This window comes from Pristis pectinata, chromosome 21, assembly GCF_009764475.1.
Source record: "Pristis pectinata isolate sPriPec2 chromosome 21, sPriPec2.1.pri, whole genome shotgun sequence".
Classification (NCBI taxonomy): domain Eukaryota; kingdom Metazoa; phylum Chordata; class Chondrichthyes; order Rhinopristiformes; family Pristidae; genus Pristis; species Pristis pectinata.
In genome coordinates this window covers 34839703-34864592 of record NC_067425.1, presented here as the reverse complement: position 1 = coordinate 34864592, position 24890 = coordinate 34839703, and the positions used below count along the sequence as shown (strand labels likewise).

General features: G+C 46.7%; 2 protein-coding genes across 4 annotated transcripts in view; one reads left to right on the top strand and one right to left on the bottom strand.

Annotated features, from left to right (window-relative positions):
- Window positions 1–19147, bottom strand: part of LOC127581191 (protein arginine N-methyltransferase 6-like) — a 31778-nt gene extending 12631 nt beyond the window's left edge. For all 3 annotated transcript variants that reach the window (XM_052035294.1, XM_052035295.1, XM_052035293.1), the window contains exon 1: window positions 17042–19147. In XM_052035294.1, the coding sequence (XP_051891254.1) occupies window positions 17262–19115 (1854 nt within the window). In that variant the 5' untranslated portion in view covers window positions 19116–19147 and the 3' untranslated portion in view covers window positions 17042–17261. The remainder of the gene's footprint in view (window positions 1–17041) is intronic.
- LOC127581190 (protein spinster homolog 1-like) overlaps window positions 18492–24890 on the top strand; it is a 138126-nt gene continuing 131727 nt past the window's right edge. Inside the window, exon 1 of the mRNA XM_052035292.1 lies at window positions 18492–18599. The gene's annotated coding sequence lies outside the window, so the exon portion shown is untranslated. The remainder of the gene's footprint in view (window positions 18600–24890) is intronic.

Below are 24890 nucleotides of genomic sequence, written 5' to 3'. Positions count from 1 at the left end.
CAGAATGAGATCCTTTTATTCCCACCCTTTGCTTCCAGCCAACCAGCCAATGCTCCACCCATTCTGTTATCCTACCTGTAATTCCATGACCTCTCATCTTATTAATCAGTCCTTTATGCGGTATCTTATCAAAGGCCTTTTGAAAGTCTAAATACACAACATCTACCACCTCTCCCTTATCCACCCTACCTGTGATTTAGAACCAGAGAACCATAGAACCATACAGCACAAAACAGGCCCTTCGGCCCACCATGTTGTGCCGTCCATCAGACCACCCTCATACTACCTAACCCCTTCCTCCCGCATATCCCTCTATCTCACGTTCCTCCATATGCCTATCCAACATGCTCTTGAACCTGTTCAATGTATCTGCCTCCACCACCACCCCAGGCAGTGCATTCCATGCACCAACCACTCTTTAGGTGAAAAACCTCCCTCTGACATCTCCCCTGAACCTCCCACCCATAACCTTAAAGCCATGACCTCTCGTCTTGAGCATTGGTGCCCTGGGAAGGAGGCGCTGACTGTCTACTCTATCTATTCCTCTCAATATTGTATATACCTCTATCATGTCTCCTCTCATCCTCCTCCTTTCCAGTGAATAAAGCCCTAGCACCTTAAGCCTCTCCTCATATTCAATACTCTCCAATCCAGGCAGCATCCTGGTAAATCTCCTCTGCACCCTCTCCAATGCCTCCACATCCTTCCTATAATGAGGCGACCAGAACTGAACACAGTACTCTAAGTGTGGCCTAACTAGAGTTTTGTAAAGCTGCATCATAACCTCGCGGCTCTTAAACTCAATCCCGCGACTTATGAAAGCCAACATCCCATTGGCCTTCTTAACTGCTCTTTCCACCTGTGAGGCAACTTTCAATGAACTGTGAATATGAACCCCCAGATCCCTCTGCTCCTCCACACTGCCAAGTACCTTGCCGTTTACCCTGTACTCTGCCCTGGAGTTTGTCCTTCCAAAGTGTACCACCTCACACTTTCTTCAAAAAACTCCAATAGGTTGGTCAGGCAGGATCTTCCCTTCACAAAACCATGTTGGCTTGGACCTATCTTGCCTTGCACCTCTAGGTATTCCATAACCCCATCCTTGAGGATCAATTCCAATAACTTTCCCACCACTGACGTCAGACTAATAGGTCTGTAATTTCGTTTATGCTGCCTCCCATCTTTCTTATACAGCGGAACTACATTTGTGACCCACCAGTCCTCCGGAACCATGCTGGAGTCTATCCATTCCTGGAAAATTATCACCAATGCCTCCGCTATCTCTAAAGCCATCTCCTTCAGAACCCGGGGATGCACCTTATCCGGTCCGGGAGACTTATCAGTCTTTAGCCCATTTAGTTTTCCTAGCACCTTCTCTCTAGTAATCTTAACTGAACTCAGTTCCATTCCGTGAGACCCCTGACTAACTGGTATACTGCTGCTGTCCTCCACAGTGAAGACCGATGCAAAATACTCATTTAGTTCTTCTGCCATCTCTTTATCATCCATTATAATCTCTCCCACACCGTTATCCATTGGTCCTATATCAACCCATGTCTCTCTTTTACTCCTTATATATTTAAAAAAACTCTTAGTATCCTTTCGAATGTTATCCGCCAACTTCCTTTCATAATTCATCTTTTCTTTCCTAATGACCTTCTTAGTTTCTTTCTGCAGGTTTTTAAAAGTTTCCCAGTCTTCTGTTTTTCCACTAATTTTTGCTTCCTTGTATGCCCTCCCTTTTGCTTTTATTTTAGCCTTCGTTATCCACATTTGTGCCTTTTTTCCATTCAAAACCTTTTTTCTTGGAATATGTCTATCCTGCATTTTCCTTATTACTTGTAGAAATTCCTTCCATTTCTGCTCCGCCGTCCCTCCAGCTAGCTTACTCTTCCAATCAATTTGGGCCAACTCCTCTCTCATACCACTGTAATTTCCTTTGTTCCACTGAAATATCGATACACCAGTTATCAGCTTCTCCTTCTCAAATTTGAAACTGAACTCAATCATATTGTGACCACTAGTTCCCAATGGTTCCTTTACCTTTAGTTCCCTAATCACCTCCGGTTCGTTACACAGCACCCAATCCAAAACAGCCGATCCCCTGGTGGGCTCATCAACAAGTTGCTCCAAAAAACCATCCCGTAGACATTCCACAAACTCACTCTCCTGAGATCTACTGCCTTGCTGGATTTCCCAGTCCACCTTCATGTTAAAATCCCCCATAATTATCTTCACATTGTCACTCTGGCACACTTTTTCTACTTCAAACTGCAACTTATCGTCCACTTCCTGACTGCTATTAGGGGGCCTATATATAACTGCTACTATTGTCCTTTTACCCCTGCTATTCCTTAGCTCCACCCATAAGGATTCCGCCTCTTCTGACCCAATGTCCTTCCTTTCTATTGATTTTATATCATTACTAACCATCGTGGCCACACCTCCCCCTCTGCCTACCCGCCTATCCTTCCTATACACCGTGTACCCCTGGACATTCAGTTCCCAGTCACATCCGTCATAAAGCCATGACTCGGTGATTGCCACAATGTCGTATTTATTAACCTGTAGTTGTGCCACTAGGTCATCTACTTTATTCTTAATGCTACGTGCCTTTAAATATAGTACATTTAGTCCAGTATCTGCTATTGATTTTGTTGTACTTCTATTGTTCAGCAAATTATCCTGACTTTTCACCTGGCTGTCCTTCTTACCATCCTCACTACACACTATCTTAGACATGTTTCTATATACCTCATCCTCTATCCTAACATCCTGTATCCTAACATCCTGATTTGTTGTACTTCTATTGTTCAGCAAATTATCCTGACTTCTCACCTGCCTGTCCTTCTTGCCATCCTCACTGCACACTGTCTTGGACTTGTTTCTATAAACCTCCTCCCTTACCCTAACATCTTGTATCCTAACATCCTGGTTTCCATCCCCCTGCCAGATTAGTTTAAACCCTGCCCAACAGCGAAATTAAACATTCCAGCCAGGATATTGGACCCTCTGGAGTTTAGGTGTAACCCATCCTTAGTGAATAGGTTATGCCTCCCCCAAAAAGGGTCCCAATGATCCAGAAATCTGAGGTCCTGCCCCCTGCACCAGTCACTCAGCCACGCATTCATCTGCCAGAGTTTTCTATTCTTTCTACCATTGGCACGTGGCACAGCTAGTAATCCTGAAATTACCACTCTTGAGGTCCTACTTCTCAACTTTCTCCCTAACTCCTTGTATTCCTCCTTCAGGACCTCTTCTCTTTTTCTACCTATGTCATTGGTACCTACATGTACCAAGACTTCTGGCTGATCACCCTCTCCCCTCAGAATATTGTGGACCCAGTCCGTGACATCCCGTACCCTGGCACCAGGGAGGCAACACACCATCCAAGATTCATTGGTATTGGTTTATTATTGTCACTTGTACCAAGGTACAGTGAAAAACTTGTCTTACAAACTGATCTTACAGGTCAATTCATCACACAGTGCAGTTACATCAAGTTAGTACAGAGTACATTGATATAGTACAGGTAAAAAAAACAATAACAGTACAGAGTAAAGTGTCACAGCTACAGAGAAAGTGCAGTGCAATAACGTGCAAGGTCACAACAAGGTAGATCGTGAGGTCATGAGGTCATAGTCCATCTCATTGTATAAGGGAACTGTTCAATAGTCTTATCACTGTGGGGTAGAAACTGTCCTTAAGTCTGGTGGTACGTGCCCTCAGGCTCCTGTATCTTCTACCCAATGGAAGAGTAGAGAAAAGAGAATGTCCCAGGTGGGTGGGGTCTTTGATTATGCTGGCTGCTACACCAAGACAACGAGACGTAAAGACAGAGTCCAAGGAGGGGAGACTGGTGTCCGTAATGCGCTGGGCTGTGTCGGTTTCGCAGAATCTGTTATCCGTACCCCTCACTATAGAATCCCCAATAACCACTGCATTTCTCTTTCCCCACTGGACCACAGTACCAGGCATGGTGCCAAGGTCCCGGTTGCCGTGGTCTTCCTCTGTCAGGTCATCCTCTCCAATGGAATCTAAAATGAGATACCGATTTTCGAGGGAGACCACCACACAGCTACTCTCTACAAACTCTTTATAACTCCTGTCTATTTCCTGCTCACTCTCCCTAATCAGCCAAAGGTCATCGAGCTGCTGCTCCAGACTCTCAGCATGTTCCTTGAGGAGCCACATTTCGGTGCACTTTGTGCAGATGTAGTTATCGGGGAGGCTGGTAGTCTCCCAGGGTCCCCACATCTGACACTCCAAACATAAGACCAACGCCAGATGCATACTGCTAAATACTACTGAGATAAATAAATAAACTAATAACTCACCCCCTCTCTATAAATCTCGCCTCTTACCCGGTCTCGCTGAAGCCCGTTGAGCCAAAGCCCAAACCACTCTGCTCCCTGTGATTATGGGTGGAGACTTTAACTGCTGTCTAAACCCTTCGATGGATAGATCTGTGTCAAATCCTGCACTCCCAAACAAATCCGCTGTCCTTATTAATTTCTTCTTAGTTGAATCCGGAATTTTAGATGTTTGGAGATTTCTACACCCATATGATAAAGAATTTTCATTCTTTTCTCATGTCTACCATAATTACTCGAGGATTGATTTTTTTTCATTGATGCTAGACTAGCTCCACTTACTATGGACTACAAATACGATGCAATTGCCATTTCTGATCATGCACCATTGAGATTATCAATTAAATTACCAGATGTATCCTTTGATGTCAGACAATGGCGATTTAACCCTTTGCTATTACAAGACTTAGATTTCGTCCAATTTATTAAAGAACAGATTTCATTTTTCTTTTTAACTAATTTTACTGAAGAAATCTCCAGTGGGATAATATGGGATACTTTTAAAGCATATATCCGTGGTCAAATTATCTCATATTCCGCTGGATTGAAAAAACGAACTAATAACGAAATACGTATATTGGCTGACAAAATTAAAGAAATTGATAAAAAAATATTCTGATACTCCTAATCTGGAGCTTTTTAAAAAGAGAACAGAACTCCAATTGCAACATAGTTTATTATTAACATCTTTAATTGAAAATCTACTACTTAAAAACAAAAGTCAATTTTATATACATGGTGACAAATCTGGTAAATTATTGGCCAGCCAATCGAAAACTACTTTATCTAAACATCAGATTAATAAAATTCGTAAACCAGATGGTACCTACATGATAGATCAGGTTCAAATTAACAAATCCTTCCAAGAATTTTATTCTTCTTTATACCACTCAGAATCCCCTGAGGATCCTACATTAATGCATGAATTTTTAAGAGATCTGAAGATTCCCCAATTATCTTTAAATGAACGTTCTATATTAGATGCTCCCATTTCAGAGGAAGAAATAAAGAAAGTAATATTTTCAATGAACTCAGGTAAAGCACCCGGCCCTGACAGATATACAGCTGAATTTTTTAAATCCTTTTCTGATATTCTTGTTCCCTGGTTAGCCAAAATTTTTAAAGATGCTTTATCAGTGGGTAAACTACCACAATCTTTCTATGAAGCAACTATTTCTTTAATTCTTAAAAAGATAAAGATCCCACTGATTGTTCATCTTATAGATCTATTTCTTTACTAAATGTAGATTCAAAAATATTTTCCAAAATATTGGCCTTTAGATTGGAAAAGGTTCTTCCACAAATTATCTCTGAAGACCAGACAGGATTTATTCAGAATCGTTACTTACATTTTAATATTAGGAGATTAATGAATATTATATATACCCCTTCATCCCAAATTCCAGAATGTGTTGTTTCACTGGATGCTGAAAAGGCGTTTGACAGAGTCGAAGGGGAACATCTATTCATTACACTTCAAAAATTTAATTTTAGCCCTAAATTTATATCTGCGATTAAAATGATTTATTATACACCTATGACTTCAATACTTGCTAATAATCAAAGATCTCCTTTGTTTAGGCTTTTTCGAGGTACTGGACAAGGTTGCCCGTTAAGCCCTTTATTATTTGATATTGCTTTAGAACCCTTGGCTATTGCACTCTGGGACTCTTCAAATATATGTGGCATTACTCGTGGACAGAAGATTCATAAGATATCTCTTTACGCAGATGACCTGTTACTTTATATTTCTAATCCGGAGGAATCTATCCCCGCAGTACTATCACTATTAGATCAGTTTAGTGTTTTTTCTGGCTATAGATTAAATCTTAATAAGAGTGAACTTTTTCCATTAAATATGCAAACCCCAATTTATAGGCAATTACCTTTTAGGTTGGTAACTGACTATTTTAAGTATTTAGGTGTTAAAATTACCAAGAAACATAAGGACTTATTTAAAGCTAATCTACTGCCTTTAATTGACCATGTTAAACAATTATTTACTAAATGGTCCCCACTGTCTTTATTATTGGTAGGCCGAATTAATTCGGTTAAGATGATCATTTTACCAAAATTTTTATATTTATTTCAAGCGATTCCAACTTTCGTCCCAAAATCTGTTTTTGACACTATTGATTCTAAAATTCTTTCATATATTTGTCAGAATAAAAATCCAAGGTTAAGTAAGAAATATTTACAAAAACTCAGAAAGGATGGTGGTATGGCTTTGCCTAACTTTAGATTATATTATTGGGCAATTAATATCAGATATTTAATTTTTTGGATGCAAGATTCATAAGTAATTCAATGCCCCAAATGGATACACCTTGAGCACCAATCAGTACTTGAATTTTCATTAGTTTCTACCTTAGGAGCTTCGCTCCCTTTTGCACTTACCAAATTAAGTAAACATATGATTAACTCAATTGTTAAACATACAATACGAATATGGTTTCAATTTCGTAAATTTTTTGGATTGAATAAATTTAACCTGTCAAGTCCCATTCAATCTAATTTTTTCTTTCATCCATCCAGAGTTGACTCAGCTTTTTCCATATGGAAAAGGAAGGGAATAGTATGTTTTCGTGATTTATTCATTGATAACTGTTTTTCATCTTTTGAACAATTGTCTAACAAATACAATTTGCCTAGATCACACTTTTTTTGATATTTGCAAATTAGAAATTTTTTAAAAGCTACTATACCCTCTTTTCCGACACCTTACAAGACTGAAATTATGGAAAAAATTTTAGGTCTTAATCCTTATCAGAAGGGCTTGATAGCAATAATCTATGATTTAATTATGAAAATACGTCCAGAATAACTGGACAAAATCAAGAATGAATGGGAAAGCGAACTCCAGACATCTTTACCTACAGAGACTTGGAAGAAAATTCTTCATTTAGTTAATACACCTTCAATGTGTGCCAGACACTCTTTGATACAGTTTAAGGTAGTTCACAGGACTCATATGTCAAAAGATAAGCTAGCTCGTTTTTATCACCATATAAATCCTATATGTGACAGATGTAAATCGAATGTAGCTTCTTTGACACATATGTTTTGGTCCTGTCCTCTATTGGAAAAATATTGGAAAGACATTTTTAACATTATTTCAAATGTATTGAAGATTGATTTACAACCTCATCCTATCACTGCAATTTTTGGATTACCAAGGATAGAGTCTGGCCATTTATTTGCTTCCGCTAACCGTATAATTGCCTTTGTTACATTAATAGCCAAACAACCCATTTTGCTTCAATGGAAGGATCCAATATGCCCTACTACTTTTCAATGGTTCTCTTAAACTATATCATGTTTAAACTTGGAAAAAATTAGGAGTGGTACTGTTGATCCTTCGTTTAAATTTGAAGATACTTGGAGTCCATTTATTCAATATTTTCACATGATATAGATCCCCTTTCAATAACTTTCCAACTTAGAAGAATGGAGTTGATGACATAATATTGCTGTTTTTATTGAGAAATTTTAGTCCAGTCTTTTTTTTTGTTTGTTTTTTTTTGAAATTTTTCTGTTTAGCTTAGTTTGGTTTGATATATTGTTTATAATTTTTCTTATTGATTTGGGGATTTTTTTTCCTTTCTTTTTTTGTTTATATAATAAATCTTTTTCTTTCCTTTCTTTTATATTATATTCATTTACTAAGGGATCGTTGGATCTACAGATTTTTTATATTTTATTTTTCTTTATGATTATCTATGCCATGATTGTTCTCCTGATCTCTTTGTATTACATGTACAAACATTGATGTTATATATTAATCTGTATTAATTTGAAAACTAATAAAAAGATTGAAAAAGAAAGAAATCAGTTTGTATCTGCTAATTTGCATGTGCTTCAGGCAACAATCCAGATGTTCCAAGTTTCACCCCAAGCAAAATCTGGCAAATGGCCTCAGTGACTGTTGCTGGATTTGTTGTTTCTAATCTATACCCATGGCATTGCCTCAGAAACGTCATGAAAATTGGTTAAGAGAAGGTGACTGGGGCTGTGCTGAGTTGGCAGCTGTGAGCAGTGAGAAATTATTGTGTCCAGGGAATCGGCCAGGGATTTAAGATAATTGAAGTTGATCTGGGGGATTATTTAACACCCTCATAAGACAATTATAGAGGGTTGGAAGCTGGTTATAATTCTGAATAAGTAAATATTCATCTTCCAAATACCACTGCTAGCAACTAGGGAATAAATCACAGGGAATTCTCAAAATGAATAATTAATAGTAAGTCAGAGCAGCTTCATGGTTTTCATACATTCCTGAGACACTGAGTCTTGTATATACTATTTCCAACACAATGCTTGCTCGCCCTCTCTCTACAATCTTATTGATCACTGTTGCTGCTTCTATATCTCTAAGTTTAAGTATTATGTCCTGCAGCAGAATAATCTTTTGCACATTATACTAGGAGATCAAAGAAGGTGCAAAGACAACTGATCACTACCTCACTGAGATCAGCATGATAAAACTAGACATCAGCAGCATCTTCTCATTGTCCCCCACATCTCTCAAAGCACCTCCAAGCAAAACAAACTTGCATTGACATACGATTCATGATCTATGCATCTCAGGGATCATAGAGTGGCGCAGCTGGCAGTACGGCTGCCTCATTACACCAGAGACAAAGGTTCGATCCTGACCTCCAGTGCTTTTTATGTGGAGTTTGCACATTCTCCCTGGGACCCCATGGGTTGCCTCCAGGTGGTCCGGTTCCCTCCTATATTCCAAAGACGTGCAGTTAGGCAGGTTGCCTCTAATGTGTAGGTGAGTGGTAGAACCTGGGAGAATGGGATTGCTCTGTAAACTGGCACAGACTCAATGTGCTGAAATGGCCTCTTATGTAATAAACATGAAAATTAACACTTAGTTGTAATCACAGTGATGAGATGGAAAATGCAGCTTAATAGCAGGGACATCAAAGGGAGAAAAGAGCAGCTGGGTATGCTTTATTTGTGATGCTGATTAAGAGATAGTTAGTAGCATTTCACATGACTGAAATGCCAGCTTAAAATCAGTGGTACTCAGCTTTTTGCAGTGTGGCACAACTTATGAAGCAAACCACTTATGAGGAAACAAGTGTTGCTTAAACCTTACATAACCAGATACTGTCAGTTTAGGCACAATGTCAATGTCGTTGCAGCTTCCTCACTGCCTCCTCCCTGACACTTTACTATCTCCTTGCTGTTCCGCTTATTGCCCGCGTGTGGGTCTAATTGCATCTCCGGTGCCCTCTTCCATCTTTTGACAGTTAATGCTGGAAATCTGAAATAAAGTCAGAAAATGCTGGGAACATTCAACAGGTCAGGTAGAGGAACAGATTTAGTGTTTCAGGTCAGAGACCATTTTTCTTCCACAGATGCTACCTAACCTGCTGAATGTTTCCAGCATTTTCTGCTTTTTATTTCTGTACCCAGTAGTACTCTAGTGTAAGAGACAAATTTGTACCTATTAGTACTATACCCTTGTGTTGCTCAGTGATGTGTGTCTATCAATATAGAACCACATTACACAGCAATAGTCTGTATCGTCAAGCACTGAACCTGCTCAGTAGTCATTTGTGCCCACCAGCACCATACCTGAGTGCTACTGACATACCCACGCCCAGCAGTATACTTGGAACTCAAGCTGGATATAGATCTGGACTTGAGCCCAATAGATCAAACTGGACTTGATCTGGTCCCTGGGATCTCATTCCTGCCCTGTGCAATCAGGTTCCTCATTTGGGACCTGGCTTTGGACAGTGGGTGGGGGGGGGGAGGGGGGGTCCATTCCTACCTTGGGCAAATGTGGGCCAGGTGGACACATACAGGACACTCGCCTTCATCAGGCATGGCATACAAGAGCAGGGACTTCATGTTACAACTTTATAAAACATTGATTAGGCCACACCTGGAGTATTGTGTGCAGTTCTGGTTCTACACTATAGAAAGGATGTGATTATGCTTCAGAGGGTGCAGAGGAGATTCACCAGGATGTTGCCCGAATTGGAGCATTTCATTTATAAGGAGAGATTGGATATGCTGGCTTTGTTTTCCCTACAGTGGAAGAGGCCAAAGGCTGATCTGATAGAGGCACACAAAACTATGAGGGGCATAGATAGGATAGATAGTAAGAGTCTTTTATCCCACTGAGTGTGTCTAAAACAAGAGGGCACAACTATAAGATGAAAGATATAAGGTTTAGAAGGAATTTTTTTTTCCTGTGGATTGTATCTGGAATGCACTGCCCAAGGAGCTGGTGGATGCAGTATTGTGAGAAAAGGTTCTTTTGGGTCTTAAAGGCAGAGGGCTTCAGACACAAGTCTTTGTATTTTAAAAAGGGAAGATTTATTTACGAAGACAAGCGTGGGGACAGAATGGATGAGGGCAGATGCATACACGCGCGCGCACACACACACACACACACACACACACACACACACACACACAATAAACTGGTTACAAATTATCAAGTAATAAACAATACAATGCCTGAACACCTTGAATCTGGACAAACATTGGCTCCAACACTCTCTGGGATCTTTAACTAACTACCCTGAAGTAGTGCACAGCTTACCTCAACATCCTTGGAGAGAGGGAGAGAGTGAGAACCAAACATGCAGCACTTTTATACTGCTGGAGGGCCGGGTGGTCCAGCAAGGACAAAGGTGTTTAAACGGGCCAATGGTTAGGTACGCCCAGGAACAAAGGTGCTCCCAAAGACCAATCCCTAGGTGTATACCTAATGGGTGGGGTGGAGCCAAACCTTGATTGACAGTGGTGTCGCTTCCGACCCAATGAGCAATGCTATCCTCCGACCAGTGGGGTCAGTGTCGTCACTGTCAATGACAGCCATGTGCTTTCACAGTACATTCCACCCCTCGGAAGTTACAGCACTTGTAATCATTACATGGAGATAACTATTTCTAAATCTACAATTATGTGTCAGTATATACAGGGCAGACGTGCTCTTAATAATCCGACAAGCACAGCACAAAACACAAAAAACTATAACAACTAAAATGAGGGTAGTGGCCCAGTGGATGACAGTTGCCCACCATCCCCCCAGAGACCCAAACGGCCACCAGCTTCCCCATGAGCTGTCGTGCTGGAGGAGCTGGTCCCTCACTTTTTGAATTTTGGCCACCGAGTCCCTAATGCGAGCAGCCAGGTTGATGATGTTGCTAGATTTACCAGGGATAAAAGTGCAGTACTCCTTACTAATCACTGCACATGTACAACCATCTGCAACCAGTAGGTCATCCAGGGCCATCCGATTCTGCAGGGCTACCAGCCTGACGGCAGCCAGCTCCACTGCCATCCTCATTTCGTCAGTCAGCGTCTGGAGCACGCTGGTCATTTGTATAACCTCATGGGACAGTCGGGCTGTGCAATACGTGGGGAAGGCTATCATCTAGAACCTCTCCGCCTCTGTGATGGCCCTCCTGTCCCTGTGGCCACTGTATGCCGGGTGCTCCCCAAGTTCATCAAGAGCGTGGATATAGGGCAGCACAAACGCTGGAAAGCAGCAGCCGTACCAGCTCGCGGGGAACCATGGGTAGGCATGGTAGCCGCAAATCCAGTGAGTCCCGTTCAAAGTCCAGGGAGCCCCCAGCTTAGCAGCACCATCGGAAGTGGTCACTGAGGCACCTGGATTCCAGTTTCGCTCGCACTCACTGTGGCCAACTGAAAAGGTGGAACTGTGCTCATTCTGGAGTCTGCACCAGCATTCCCCAGGCTTGCCCAGTGGCTGTGGGATGACTCTGAGGGTCAGGACTCAGGTGGAGGTCAAATTGGAGGGAGGGAAATACCAGTTCCTGAAACACCCACCCCACCGGGAATCGCTGGAAGGAATGTGAGGTAGTGGTGAGGGGAGTGGTGGGGTACTGCCATCCGGGCCCCCCCCACCCCCCAAAACCAATATACCGAACCCGACAGGCGCAAAAAGTCTGTGTAAACAGTTCATTCAAAGATCATCCAGGGGGATCTGTGTTAGTGGTAGAGCTTCACCGGTGTGTGCTGGGGTTCGGACGCAAGTCCCGCAGTCTGATTTATTGGAGGTGCTGGCAAATTCATAAACAGCTCTGCGGCCTTGGATCTCCTGCCAGAGGCTCCATTCGGTGATCATCTCACTGGCCGAGACCTGCAATTCAAAAGGGACACCTGCCTGGCAGGGAGCAAGTGGCAGTGCTTGTTCCACAGCTTGCTTTGCTGCTTCAAAAGCAGCCTATTGTTTGGGTCCCCATAAGAACATGGCTTTTTTTACGAGAGATTAAGCCATGGCAGATAGTGGGGTTATGAATATCTAAATCTACCACTGTATGCCAAGGCTTGTCTGGGTGCCCTGCAATGGCCTCAGTGATATCTCAGCATTCCCCTGGTACTCTGTACTGTCAGCTACAGCCGTCCTTGGAGGGAGGGGGAACAACAACTGGTTCACATTTGGCTGCGTCAACCACGACTGTAGCCCACGCAACCCCGAACATAAACTTGCCCTGGTTCGTATGGAGGGACTGTCCCTTTAAGATATTGATCCTGAGGATGCACTCAGACGAGTTTGCTATCAACACTGTTATGGGTCGAGGGGGTTGGTTCCCAATGGCCATGCGGACTGTGACCTCCTTCGCGGGCAAAAGGGAACCCCCCAGCCCCTCTATCTGCATCTGTGTCCCCGTCCACACGGCGGGGTTACCCGGGATGATGGTGTGTTGGGCACCTGTGTCGATGAGTGCCATCCACCTCTGTATGTTCCCCCTTCCCCAATGTACAGCGACGGGTATATGTGGCCTCAGGTCTCCCGGGCAGGAGAGGGTGGTGGAACAGATGTGCCGGGACCCCTAGCCTTCATCCTGTGGGATGGGGGTGGGGGTCTGCCACCCCATGGGTGAAGGTTCCTGCTGGCGGAGATGGGCTATTTCCTGCCTCAGCAGGTCCTGGAGCTCAGCCTTGAGGGCAGGAGAGACTGCTTCAAGTGGGGGAGGGACAGAGGCAGTGTCGGCGGAGGCAGCCTGTGTGATCCGGAGGTTGGGGACGCCCCCTGTGTCAGGCTTGATCCCAGGGTGGTTGTGGGTTTTCCCCTGGCCAGATGTCCCCCTGCAACACTCCTTCCAGAGTGCGTAAATGGTGGAGGTCGGGATCCCATCTATGCTGGCGCGGTCCACCCCTGCACGCAGCAGGTCCAAGAATAGCCGTTTGCGCATAAAACAGGGGGTTGTGTATCAAGCCCCCCGTCTTTGCCCTACGGACCTGGGTGGGCTTCCCCCGCTGCAAGAACTCTAGCCCTTCCAGGAGGGTGATGGCATCCCATTAGCTGGTCCCATGAGGGGCAGGACCACTGGCTTCAAATCGGGGCACGCAGTGGTGACCAGGTATCCCGTTAGCGCGCTGGTCACCCTGGTGTTTTCTAACAGCTCGTGACCACCGGGCTTCTCATAGATGCTGGTCACCAGCGCCCATTCCGATAACCCTGGTGCCCTCACTGACTGTGCTCCACTGCAGTCGCCCATATAAGTCCCATTCGAGGAGGGTAGGGTACCGGACCCTCTCCGCGGTTACTACCTGATCCCACAGGGTAGTGTCGTTCCCAGCCCCTCCTGGTGGCGCCCGCAGGGCATTGTTAATGCTCTGTTGTTCAGACAAGCTCCCTAGGGTGCTCGCTTCCTGGTGAGAGAGGCTCAAGTTGGGGGCCCCCTCATCCCACAGCTGGAGCAGCCACGTAGCCAGGTGCTCGCCCGGCTGCTGGCAGTACCGATCCGCTAGCTGGGTGAGCTCCTTGACGGAGAGATCCCGGGTCTCCGAAGTCTTGGAGGGACCACGGGCACTTCCCCCTGCGGGGGCCTCATCCCTCCCCTCTGTGGCGGACCTGGAACCGCATGGTGACGGGTCAAGCATGCAGGGGTTTGGGTGGGTGGGGGGAGGGCTGGTGTGATAGGACCCAGGCTCTTCTGGCACCCCCCTCCTCGTCAGTATCCATCCATATATCCCCATCCCACAGCCATGTGTCCAGCTTGTTGCCGCGCCGGACCAGGGCTCGAATTTTTAATGGATCTAGCTGTCAGCCAAACCGGTGGGCTGCCTGCGCCTGCTGCAGCTGAATCAACCTGCAGGCGACCTCAGTCCCTCTAGCCTCGAGGTCATTGGCTCGGGTCTGGGCAGTCTGGACTGTCTGCTGCAGCACACAGCAGCGCTGCTGGAGCTCCTTTATCTCTATGTCTTTCTGGAGACATGTATTCTGCGTCTGGCTAGTAATCCCAGCTTGGCATCTCAGGAGGGACGCAAGCAGCCAGAAGGCATCCCTTTGACCCTGGGGAACCTCGACTTCTGGAGGAGGGCAACCACATGGTGCCCCAGCTTCTCACCACGTGGATCTAATTGCTCGGTCCAGTCCACTGGCTTACTGTGGTCTGCCAGCATGCTGGCCAAGCTCCCAAATCCCTCACTCTCATCAGTCCAACCAGGAATTCTCTCCTCAGTGCCGGCGCTAGCCTTCTTCCCCCCGTTCCAAAACATCCTCCCTGCGTCTGTGTCCAGCCAAGACCTTTAAGACCTTGCTCGCAGCGCCAAATGTTGTGAGAAAAGGTTTTTTCGGGTCTTAAAGGCAGAGGGCTTCAGACACAAGTCTTTGTATTTTAATAAGGGAAAATTTATTTACAAAGACAAATGCAGGGACAGAATGGATGGGAACGGATGCATACTCGCACACACACACATGGATGATCGCGAGACGTGGGGGAAATTGCAACGGGGTGAGATGAGCGCACACACACACACACACAATAAACTGGTTACAAATGATCAAGGAATAAACAATACAATGCCTGAACACCTTGAATCTGGACAAACATTGGCTCCAACACTCTCTGGGATCTTTAACTAACTACCCTGAAGTAGTGCACAGCTTACCTCAACATCCTCGGAGAGAGGGAGAGAGTGAGAACCAAACATGCAGCACTTTTATACTGCTGGAGGGCCGGGTGGTCCAGCAAGGACAAAGGTGTTTAAACGGGCCGATGGTTAGTATGCCCAGGAACAAAGGTGCTCCCAAAGACCAATCCCTAGGTGTATACCTAATGGGTGGGGTGGAGCCAAACCTTGATTGACAGTGGTGTCGCTTCCAGCCCAATGAGCAATGCTATCCTCCGACCAGTGGGGTCAGTGTCATCACTGTCACGTGACAGCCATGTGCTTTCACAGTACAGGCAGATACTCTCACAAGATTTAAGAGACATTTAGACAAGCACTTGAATAACCAAGGCTAAGAAAGTAAAGGACAAAGTGCAGATAGATAAACATAGATAAGTACAACAGTTGACATGGACATGGTGGGCAGAAAGGATTGTTCCTGTGCTTTATCATTCTGGCTGTCTCATAGGCCAGATGCTGTCCAAGGACAGCACCACAAGCTTAAACTGCATACACAACTTCTACCTCAGGAGCAAGAACGCTGCCATTGAACCACCTTTAAAGCACCTTTTAAAGTTTAGTCACTATTATCTGGGCAAGTGCAGCTGCTACTTTTTCTACAGCTAAGCTCCCAAGAATGCAAAATTAATGAATATTTTTTCTGTAAAGAGGAAACATTGAATGGGTCACTGAAGTTCCTGCTAGTCTTTGAATATTGAAGTATATCTGTGTGAAATATACGTTATATCAAGGTTAAATAAACACAAACCAATACAGAAAAATATGCAGGAACTCTACAGGTTTTAGGAATAAATACTGCAGTATGTTCTCCTAGAATTAAACAAGTTATGGACTAATCAGGTACAATACAAAACACTGGCAATGACAAATAGTCCTTTAACCTGCTTTGAACATCACCATAACACAGAATACTTATGGACATGGTGAGATAGCACTGTATTTGTACCACTATTGAGTGCTCAGACCTTGATTTGTTAATCTCTGCCAACATTATTCACAACATAGGCGATTTTTATTTTATATATGTTTCTGTTGGCATTACGTCCAGATATTGATCAAAATAGCTCATGGAAGTTAGTAAGAGAAGCTTCAAACTGGTATTAACTGCAGGCTTATTGATTTGCGTTAACACCAACTGCAGGCAAGGCTAGAGATAATTTGCAATGAACCAGTGACAGACAAATGCACAAGTCAGTCAACATCTGACGACAGTAAAAGCACAGGTTGATGTTATATGTAGAGGCCTCCTTCTGAATTAAAATAAGATCTTTATCCACAATACTGACTTTTCGGTTTTCATTTTCCCTTTCTAATGAAGGACAACAAGGCCAGCTTGTCTGACATTTAAAGCAACACTCTCCGGTAACTAAACTCAGTTATCTTTCAACCTCTAAGAATGTAACACAAAATTCTGGAAATACTAAGGTCAGGCAGCATCTGTGGAGAGAAATACAAGTGTTATTATTTCAGGTCAGTGATCTATTCATGGATCCCCACAGATGCTGCCTGACCTGCCGAATATCACAGTGTTTTTGGATTAAATTTCCAATTTGGTGCTAGAACATGGAAACCAGAGCAAGAATTCATGCTGATGAAAATAAACTAACGAAATACAAGTTCATCCATTATTATTAGAATTATACAAAATACACATGCATAAAAACAATTCAATCAAAAGCAAATATTTTCATTCCCTGCCGTCAACCCCCACCTCCACCCAACTTCAATTCAAAATTAGTTTGTTTTCGTACCACAATTTTCATTCCTGCCATGAAACCTAGAAGCATCCATTTTCTCCTGACTTGACTGTTTCTCCTATCAGCTGTCTGGGTGGGTTTTCTGCATTGAGACACATTCTCACAATGAATCTTTCAGAGGATGATGGGATCAGCAGTTGGGAAAATAACTGGAAACCAAACAGTGAAAAGATGCCCAGTCACTGAAGAGTTCACATGCACATTCTCAAACCTATCATTCAAAGGGAGGGAAATCCTCCCCCATTTTGAATATTTTTGTTTTTTTCCCACTATCTCCAATCTCATAAGTCAAAGATATACGGAGGTATCTTGGGTTATCTTCTGCGGGAGTTAATGTTATTTTTCCTTTTAACACAGTATCCTGGAATACTTCAACAGGTTCATCTAGATAGAGAATGGATTGTTTCCAGTGCGTTTCCTCTGCGAAGGGAGAAGTCGACAAGACAACTGGCTCCAGGTCATCGACATTAACATCAACTGTCTTGTGGTCATCGCCATTGATATTAAATGAATGGAGGTTGTCACTGTTGGTTGTGAACGCATTGTGGCTGCTAGTATTAGCACTAACCACATGAGCACTGACCGCATGGGGACTGGGATCAGATGCAGGGCGGTCATCGTTTGCAGTGGTTCCAGTATGATCATCTGCATTGACAGAGGGTGCCTGTGGACCAGGTCCACCTGGACCCTCAGCATTGGGGCCGTATGCATTGGCATGGGTTGCACTGAGGTCAATGGTGCCGTTTGCAGGGGGAGCACGGCCAACTCCCCTCGCAGGGGCCCCGGTGGGGAAAATAACGTCGAACCAGAGGGCAAAGGCGTGCATGGTGGCCGTGCCGAAGGAGGTGGTGGTGAAGCAGCCGCCCAGCTCCCCAAGCTCCCGCTCGGTGACCGTGTACAGGTCGATGGCGGCGAACATGGCAGGCCGGCCCAGGACGTCCTCGCCGTGCAGGGCGCCCACCGCCATCTCGTCGTTCATGAGGCAGCGGCGGGCGAAGGCGGCCATGCAGGCCATGTCGACGCCGTGGCGCTCCTTGACGCCGGCCCAGAAGGACAGGCGCTCCTGCAGGGCCGGGTCGGTCACCGGGGCGAGGTAGAGCTGGGCGCGGCAGGGGAAGAGCAGGCCGCCGGGCCGGAGCCAGCGGTCGCGGGCGTGCAGCACGCTGCGGAGCATCGACTCGTACATCAGGCCGTAGCCCATCCACTCGCTGACGATGGCGTCCACCCGCCCGGGCAGCCGCGCCTCCTCCACCCGCCCCGGCACCACGTGCACGCGCGCGCCCAGCCGGTTGGCCGCCACCACCTCGCGCGCGCGCTCCGCCATCACCGCGCACGCCTCGCACGCGTACACGCGCGCCGCGCCCGCCTGCGCGCAGAACACGCTGAGGATGCCCGTGCCCGCGCCCACGTCCAGCACCGTCAGGCCGCGCAGCAGCGCGCCCCCGCCGGGCCCGCGCCCGCAGCCCCGCTGCAGCGCCCGGCGGTAGGAGCCGGTCCGCGCCGCGTCCGCGATCATCTCCTCGTGGATGGACACGTCCGAGTACGAGTGGAAGTAAGCGCCGTCCTGCCGCTCCCGGGCCTCGGCCTCCGGCCCCTGCCGCTCCCGGGCCTCGACCTCCGGCCCCTCCCGGGCCTCGGTGTCGTCCTGCCGCTCCCGGGCCTCGGGATCAGCCACCGGCTTCTCACGGGCCTCGGCCTCCGGCCCCTCCCGGGCTCCGGCGCCCGTCGCCGACGTCTCCCGGGCCTCGGGCTCGGCCGCCGACTCCTCCCGGGCCTGGGCGTCCAGCCGCGGCCTCTTCCCCGGCGGTGGGTTGCAGCCTGGCTCCATTATTGAGTGCCGGCCTGGGGACTCGGGCTGCATCCTGCGCCCCAGCGGTCGGCCCCCGCCTTGCCCCACCCCCCGCCGCAGTGATGGGAAGCGCCTCCCAGCTGGCAGCCAGGTCCCAGGACGGGGCCCGACGCCCGGCTGTCCCGGCGGCTCGGGGTCTGGCATCGCCTGACCTCTCCCAGCGGCTCTCCAGCACCTTGCTCCAGTGCTGGCAGCGCGGTGCCCAGCACAGCCCGACATCCCCTCTCCAGTGATTGCCGCTCTCCCCACAACAAAGCTTCACGTCCCTCTGTAACACCGTCTGGCAATGATAATACCTCGAAAAGAATAAAAGGATTGACGGGTCGGCGTGGATTTATGAATGTAAGATCTTGTTTGACTATCCTGCAGTTCTTTGAGAACGTGACTCGTAGAATAGATCGGGGGGAACATATGGATGCAGAGTACTTGGGGTTTTAGAAGGCTTTTGTGAAGGTCCCAGGGTTGGAGCACATGGAATTGACGTGAATTAAGAATTGGTTATTGGACAGGAACCTATAAAGGGATATTTCTCAAGTTGGCAAACTAGGTACTGCAGGGATTGGTGCGTGTAGCTCAGCTATTCACAATCTCTATCAATGATTCAGCTGAGGAGATGAAATATCATATTTCCACAATGCTGATGGTACAAAACTAGTTGGGACTTTGAGAAGGGGGGAGATGCAAAGAGGCTTCAGGGCAGTTATGGAGAAGCTGTGCAAGTGGTCAAGAACATTGTGGATGGAATATAGCAAGGATAAATCTGATCCCTGTGGCACCCCTAGTTACTCTGGTTACTGATGGCCATTTATCTGACCCTCAGTTTTCTGTTGGCTATGCCAATATGCTATCTTGTGCAATCTTATCATGTGCTCATGCTCTTATTACCTTTTATGGGGCACCTTGTCAATTGATTTCAGGAAATTCAAATAAACTACATCTGCTGGTTTCCCTTTATCTACCTGTTTGTTAGATCCTGAAAGAACTGTAGCAGATTTGTCAAAAAGGAGTTCCAGCACCCTTCACAGCTGGACAGCCCTTCAGTCCAGCAGCTGAGTACCCAGCACAGCTGGACACCCTTTCAATTCCAGCAGGTCAGTGCCCAACACAGCTGGATGTGCCAGCAGGTGTCTGGTCAGCACCACTTGAGAACTACTTCACTGCCTGACATTCCCTCATCAGTACATGTAGGTGTCTAGCTGACACAGCTGCTCAGCACCTAGCAACAACAGATAACCCACCTCTGCTCAATGGAATCCTGACGTCCCTTTCCAGCTGCTCTCTGATTGGCATTTGTATTGTGGAGGGTCATGGCTGTCAAGTGACAGCACTGCCCACTACCTGGTTGGAAGACACACCATTGCCAATCAAGGTTTGGCCCCGCCCCACCCATCAACACACACCTGACCATTGGTCCCTTTAACTACCTTTGTACTTGGCCTTGGGCCATTGGCCTTTGTAGTCAATTTGTCCTTGCTGGCACCAAGCCATTGGCCTTTGTAAATTACCTGGGCTGGACCTCCCAGCCCTCCAGCACTATAAAGGGCGCCACATGTGCTCGGCTCTTCCTCTTTGCCAGCTTTGAGCGATCACCCTGCTTCATTCCAGGCCTAGTACTATGGAACGGTGCTGGAGAAATCATTGGTGAGGTGTACACTGTTTAAGGGTTGGGAGTGTTTCAGTTAGTGTCCCAAGTAGCATAGAGCCATGCCTGTATTGAGTCAAGGGATGGCGGGTATTGTATTGTTTTTCCGTGATTGTATGTACCTAGTCTGGTGTGTGTGTGTTTTATCCCTACTGTGATTTTTCCCATACTTGCTATAAACTGTGTGTGTGTGTTATTCCTGTTACCATTTTCCCACTCTTGTCTTTTGTAAATAAAATCCTTTACTGCCAGACTGTGTTCAGATTCCTTGCTTTTGAGACCCCAACCTGTTTTCTCACTTATTACAGCATTGATAGTGGAAGAGGTTTTTTGCAGCCTGCGGTACTTAAGGACATTGAGGCTGTGAATCAAAACAACCAAGGTCACCGTACTGCACCTATAATCATGAAGCTATGTTGTTGATTAATTAATTATAACAGTGAATCTCATGGTCTATGAATTGATGACACTGTCTCAGCTTACATGTAAAAACTGCACACATATGAACACATATATTTTTACATCCCCTCATTAAACCTAAATCATGAAGGGTGTAGATAAGGTAGATAATCACAGTCTTTTTCCCAGGGTAGGGGAGTCTAAATCTGGAGGACATAGATTTAAGGTGAGAGGGGTAAGGTTTAAAAGGGACATGAGGGGCAACTTTTTCACAGAGAGGCTGGTGGGTATGTGGAATGAGCTGCCAGAAGAAATGATAGAAGTGGGTACAGTTACAATGTTTAAGACGTGGGCCAAATGCAGGCAAATGGGACTAGCTTGGATAGACATCTTGGTCAGCATAGATGAGTTAGGCCAATGGGCCTGTTTCCGTGCTGTATAACTTTATGACTCTGACTCTCATTTGCAAGAAAAATAATGGAGATGTTGCAGTAAAATGCTCAATACAAGATGGTATGGCTTTAAAGTAATGGGTGGGAAGTTCAAGGGAGATGTCAGAGGAAGGTTTTTTTTACCCAGAGAGTGGTTGGGGCATGGAATGTGCTGCCTGGGGGCAGTGGTGGAGGCAGGTACATTTCGTCATATTCAAGAGATTGCTAGGTAAGCATATGGAGGAATTTAAAATAGAGGGATATATGGGAGGAAGGGGTTAGGTAGTCTGAGGCGAGGTTTAAAGGTCGGTATAACATGGTGGGCCAAAGGGCCTGTATTGTGCTGTACTGTTCTGTGATGAAATGGAGACACAAGAGATTGCAGATGCTGGAATCTGAAGCAACATATGAAGTGCTGGAGGAACTCAATGGGTCAGGAAGCATCTGTGGATGGAAATAGACCATCAACATTTCAGGTCGAGACCTTTCATCTAGAAAGGGGGAGATGGCCAGTATAAAAAGGTGGAGGGAAGGGGTGGAGCAAGGGCTGGCAGGTGATGGGTTGATCCAGGTGAGGGGGGTGCCAGGCAGATGAGGGAGAGTGGGAATGATGTCAGAAGCCGGGAGATGATGGGTGGAAGTGACAAAGGGCTGAAGATGGTGGATTCTGATAGGAGAGGAAAGTGGAGCATGGGATAGAGGTGGGGAGGGGAACCAGTGGGAGGGGTGTGTGGGTGATGGGCAGATGATGGGGGAGGGGAAAGAGATGGGTGATGGCCAGGTGGTTCAGGAGGGGAGAGAAAAGGGGAAAAGGTACGGGGGAGTGGTTACCAGAAGTTTGAGGATGCTATGTTCATGCTGCCAGGTTGGAGACTGCCCAGGTGGAATGTGAGGTGGTGGTCCTCTAATTTGTGCTTAGCAGTAGAGGGAGGCCATGGACAGAAACGTCAGTGTGGGAATGGGAAGTGGAATTAAAATGGCTGGCCACTGGGAGATCCCGGCTGGCATGGCTGATGGAGTGAAGATGCTTAGTGAAGCGGACGCCCGATCTGCATCCAGTCTCAGTAGAGGAGGCCACAACAGGAGCACTGGATGCAATAAATGACACTGATGGATTCGCATGTGAAAGGCTGCCTCACTTGGAAGGGCTGTTTAGGGCCCTGGATGGTGGTGTGGGGGAAGAGGTGTAGGAGCAGGTGTAATACTTTGTCCGGTTATGGGGTTGAGTGCTAGGTGGAGGGGGCAGTGGTGAGGGATGAGCTGACGAGGGAGTCAAGGAGAGAGTGATCCCTGCAGAGAGGGGAGAGGAAGATGTTCTTGGTGGTGAGATTCTGTAGTAAATGGCGGAAGTCGTGAAAAATGATGGTTGCGAGGGGTGGTGGGTGAGGACAAGGGGAACTCCATCCCTGTTCTGCCTTGGGAGTGGAGGGGGGAGCAGGATGGGGTGAGGGCAGAAGTGCAGGAAATAAAGGGTGAGGGCTCCATGGGTAGCAGTTGGGGGGAAACCCTGTTTTCTGAAAAAGGAGGACATCTCGGATGTCCTGGAGTGGAAGGCCTCATCGCGAGATCAGATGTGGTGGAGATAGAGGAACTGTGAAAAGGAAATGGCATCCTTGAAAGTGACAGAGTGGGAGGAGGTTATCGTTGAGGTTGCTGTGGGAGTCTGGGTTTGCAGTAGATGTCAGCAGATACTCTGTCTCCTGAAATGGAGACAGAGAGATCACGACAGGGGAGAGAGGTGTTGGAAATGGACCCAAGTAAATTTGAGGGCAGGGTGGAAGTTGGTCATAAAGTTGCTGAGTTCCACACTGGTGCAGCGAGAGGCACCAATGCAGTCGTCCATGTAGCGGAGAAAGTTGGGGAGCGTTGCTGGTTTGGGGAGGTTTGGAACATGGATTGCTCCATGTAGCTGACAAAAAGGCAGGCATAACTGGGGCCCACGTGAGTGCTCGTGGCTACACCTTTGGTCTGGAGAAAGTGGGAGGAGCCAAAAGAGAAGTTGTTGAGGGCAAGCACAAGTTCTCCCAATCGGTGGAGGGGAACTGGTTGGGTCTGTGCTCCAGAAAGAAGCGGAGAGCCCTGAGGCCGCCTTGATGGGGGAATAGAAGTGTACAGGGACTGGACGTCCATGGTGAAAATGTGGGGGTTGGGGCCAGGAAACTGAAAGTTGTTGAAGTGGTGGAGAGTACGTGAGGTGTCATGGATGTAGGTGGGAAAGGACTGGACCGGGGTGGGGGGGGGGGGTGGAAACAAGATGGAGTCAAGATAAGAGGAAACAAGTTGAATTGGGTAGGAGCAGGCTGAAACAATGGGCCTACTGGGGCAGTTTTGTTTGTGAATCTTGGGTAGGAGGTAGAAATGGGCAGTGCGGGGTTAGGGAACAATGAGGTTGGAGGCAGTGGAGGGGAGATCTCCAGAGGTGATGAGGTCGGTGATGGTACGGGAGGCAGTGGCCTGATGATCCTCGGTGGGGTCCTGGTCCAGGGGTAGGTAAGAGGAGGTATCCTGCAAGGTGGAGGTCAGTCCACCAGACTACAACGACACCACCCTTGTCTGTGGGTTTGATGCTGAAGCTGGGATCGGTACAGAGAGAGTGGAGAGCAGTGCTTTCAGAAGGGGTGAGGTTGGAGTGGGTGAAGGGAGTGAAGTCGAGACGGGTTAGAAATGAAAGGATCCAGAGCAAGCAGAAGGCCATAATGGGGTGTCCAAGAGGAGGAGGAGGGCTTGAAGTGGAAGAAGTGGTCATTGGTGGGGGGTGGGGAATCCTTGCCGATAAAGTAGGCACTGAGGTGGAGACGATGGAGGAAGAGCTTGGCATGGCAGGCGTGGAACTTATTGAAGTGTAGGCGCAGGGGACGAAGGTAAGTCCCCTGCTGAGGACACAATGATCGCCTCAGGGAGGGGGAGGTCGGAGGAGATGGTGAAGTCACGGCAGGCGTTGGAGCTGGGGTCAGAGGGTGGTAGTTGTGAGGAAGTGAAGGGTTAAGAATTGCAACCATACCTATAACTGGCAAACAAAAAATATATATATATTTGCATTTATATTTCTTTAGCAAGGACTAGCAAGCTGCTGACCCACTAGTTAGGTTCGAATGTTAAGTATGTTAACTGCCTTTGTTTCGGGTAACGAACCATTCCGATATGTCAGACGGTGGCGATACTGAGTGTAATTAACATCGAGGTAAAGACTTGGTCTGAACAATGAAGGGTGATACCTGCCTTTGAAAGCCTCGACTATAACTCAATTATACTAAGACAAAAGGTGTGATAGCTGTCTCGAGATCTCTATAGCTTGACCGAAACTCGCGGCGCCGTTTGCATGGGATGTGCGTGACAATTCCTGTATAAATGTCTGTCTGCCCTTTGTTCGGGGAGAACTTAGTGAGTGCTGAAGAGAATTCTAGCGGTGCACTGCTAATAAAGGTATTTGTTCGAATCGACCTCGTGGCACTGTGTTATTTACAGCGGACGGATAGGGAAATTGATTTCGGGACGACGGAGGGATCAAGGAAGATGAGGTGA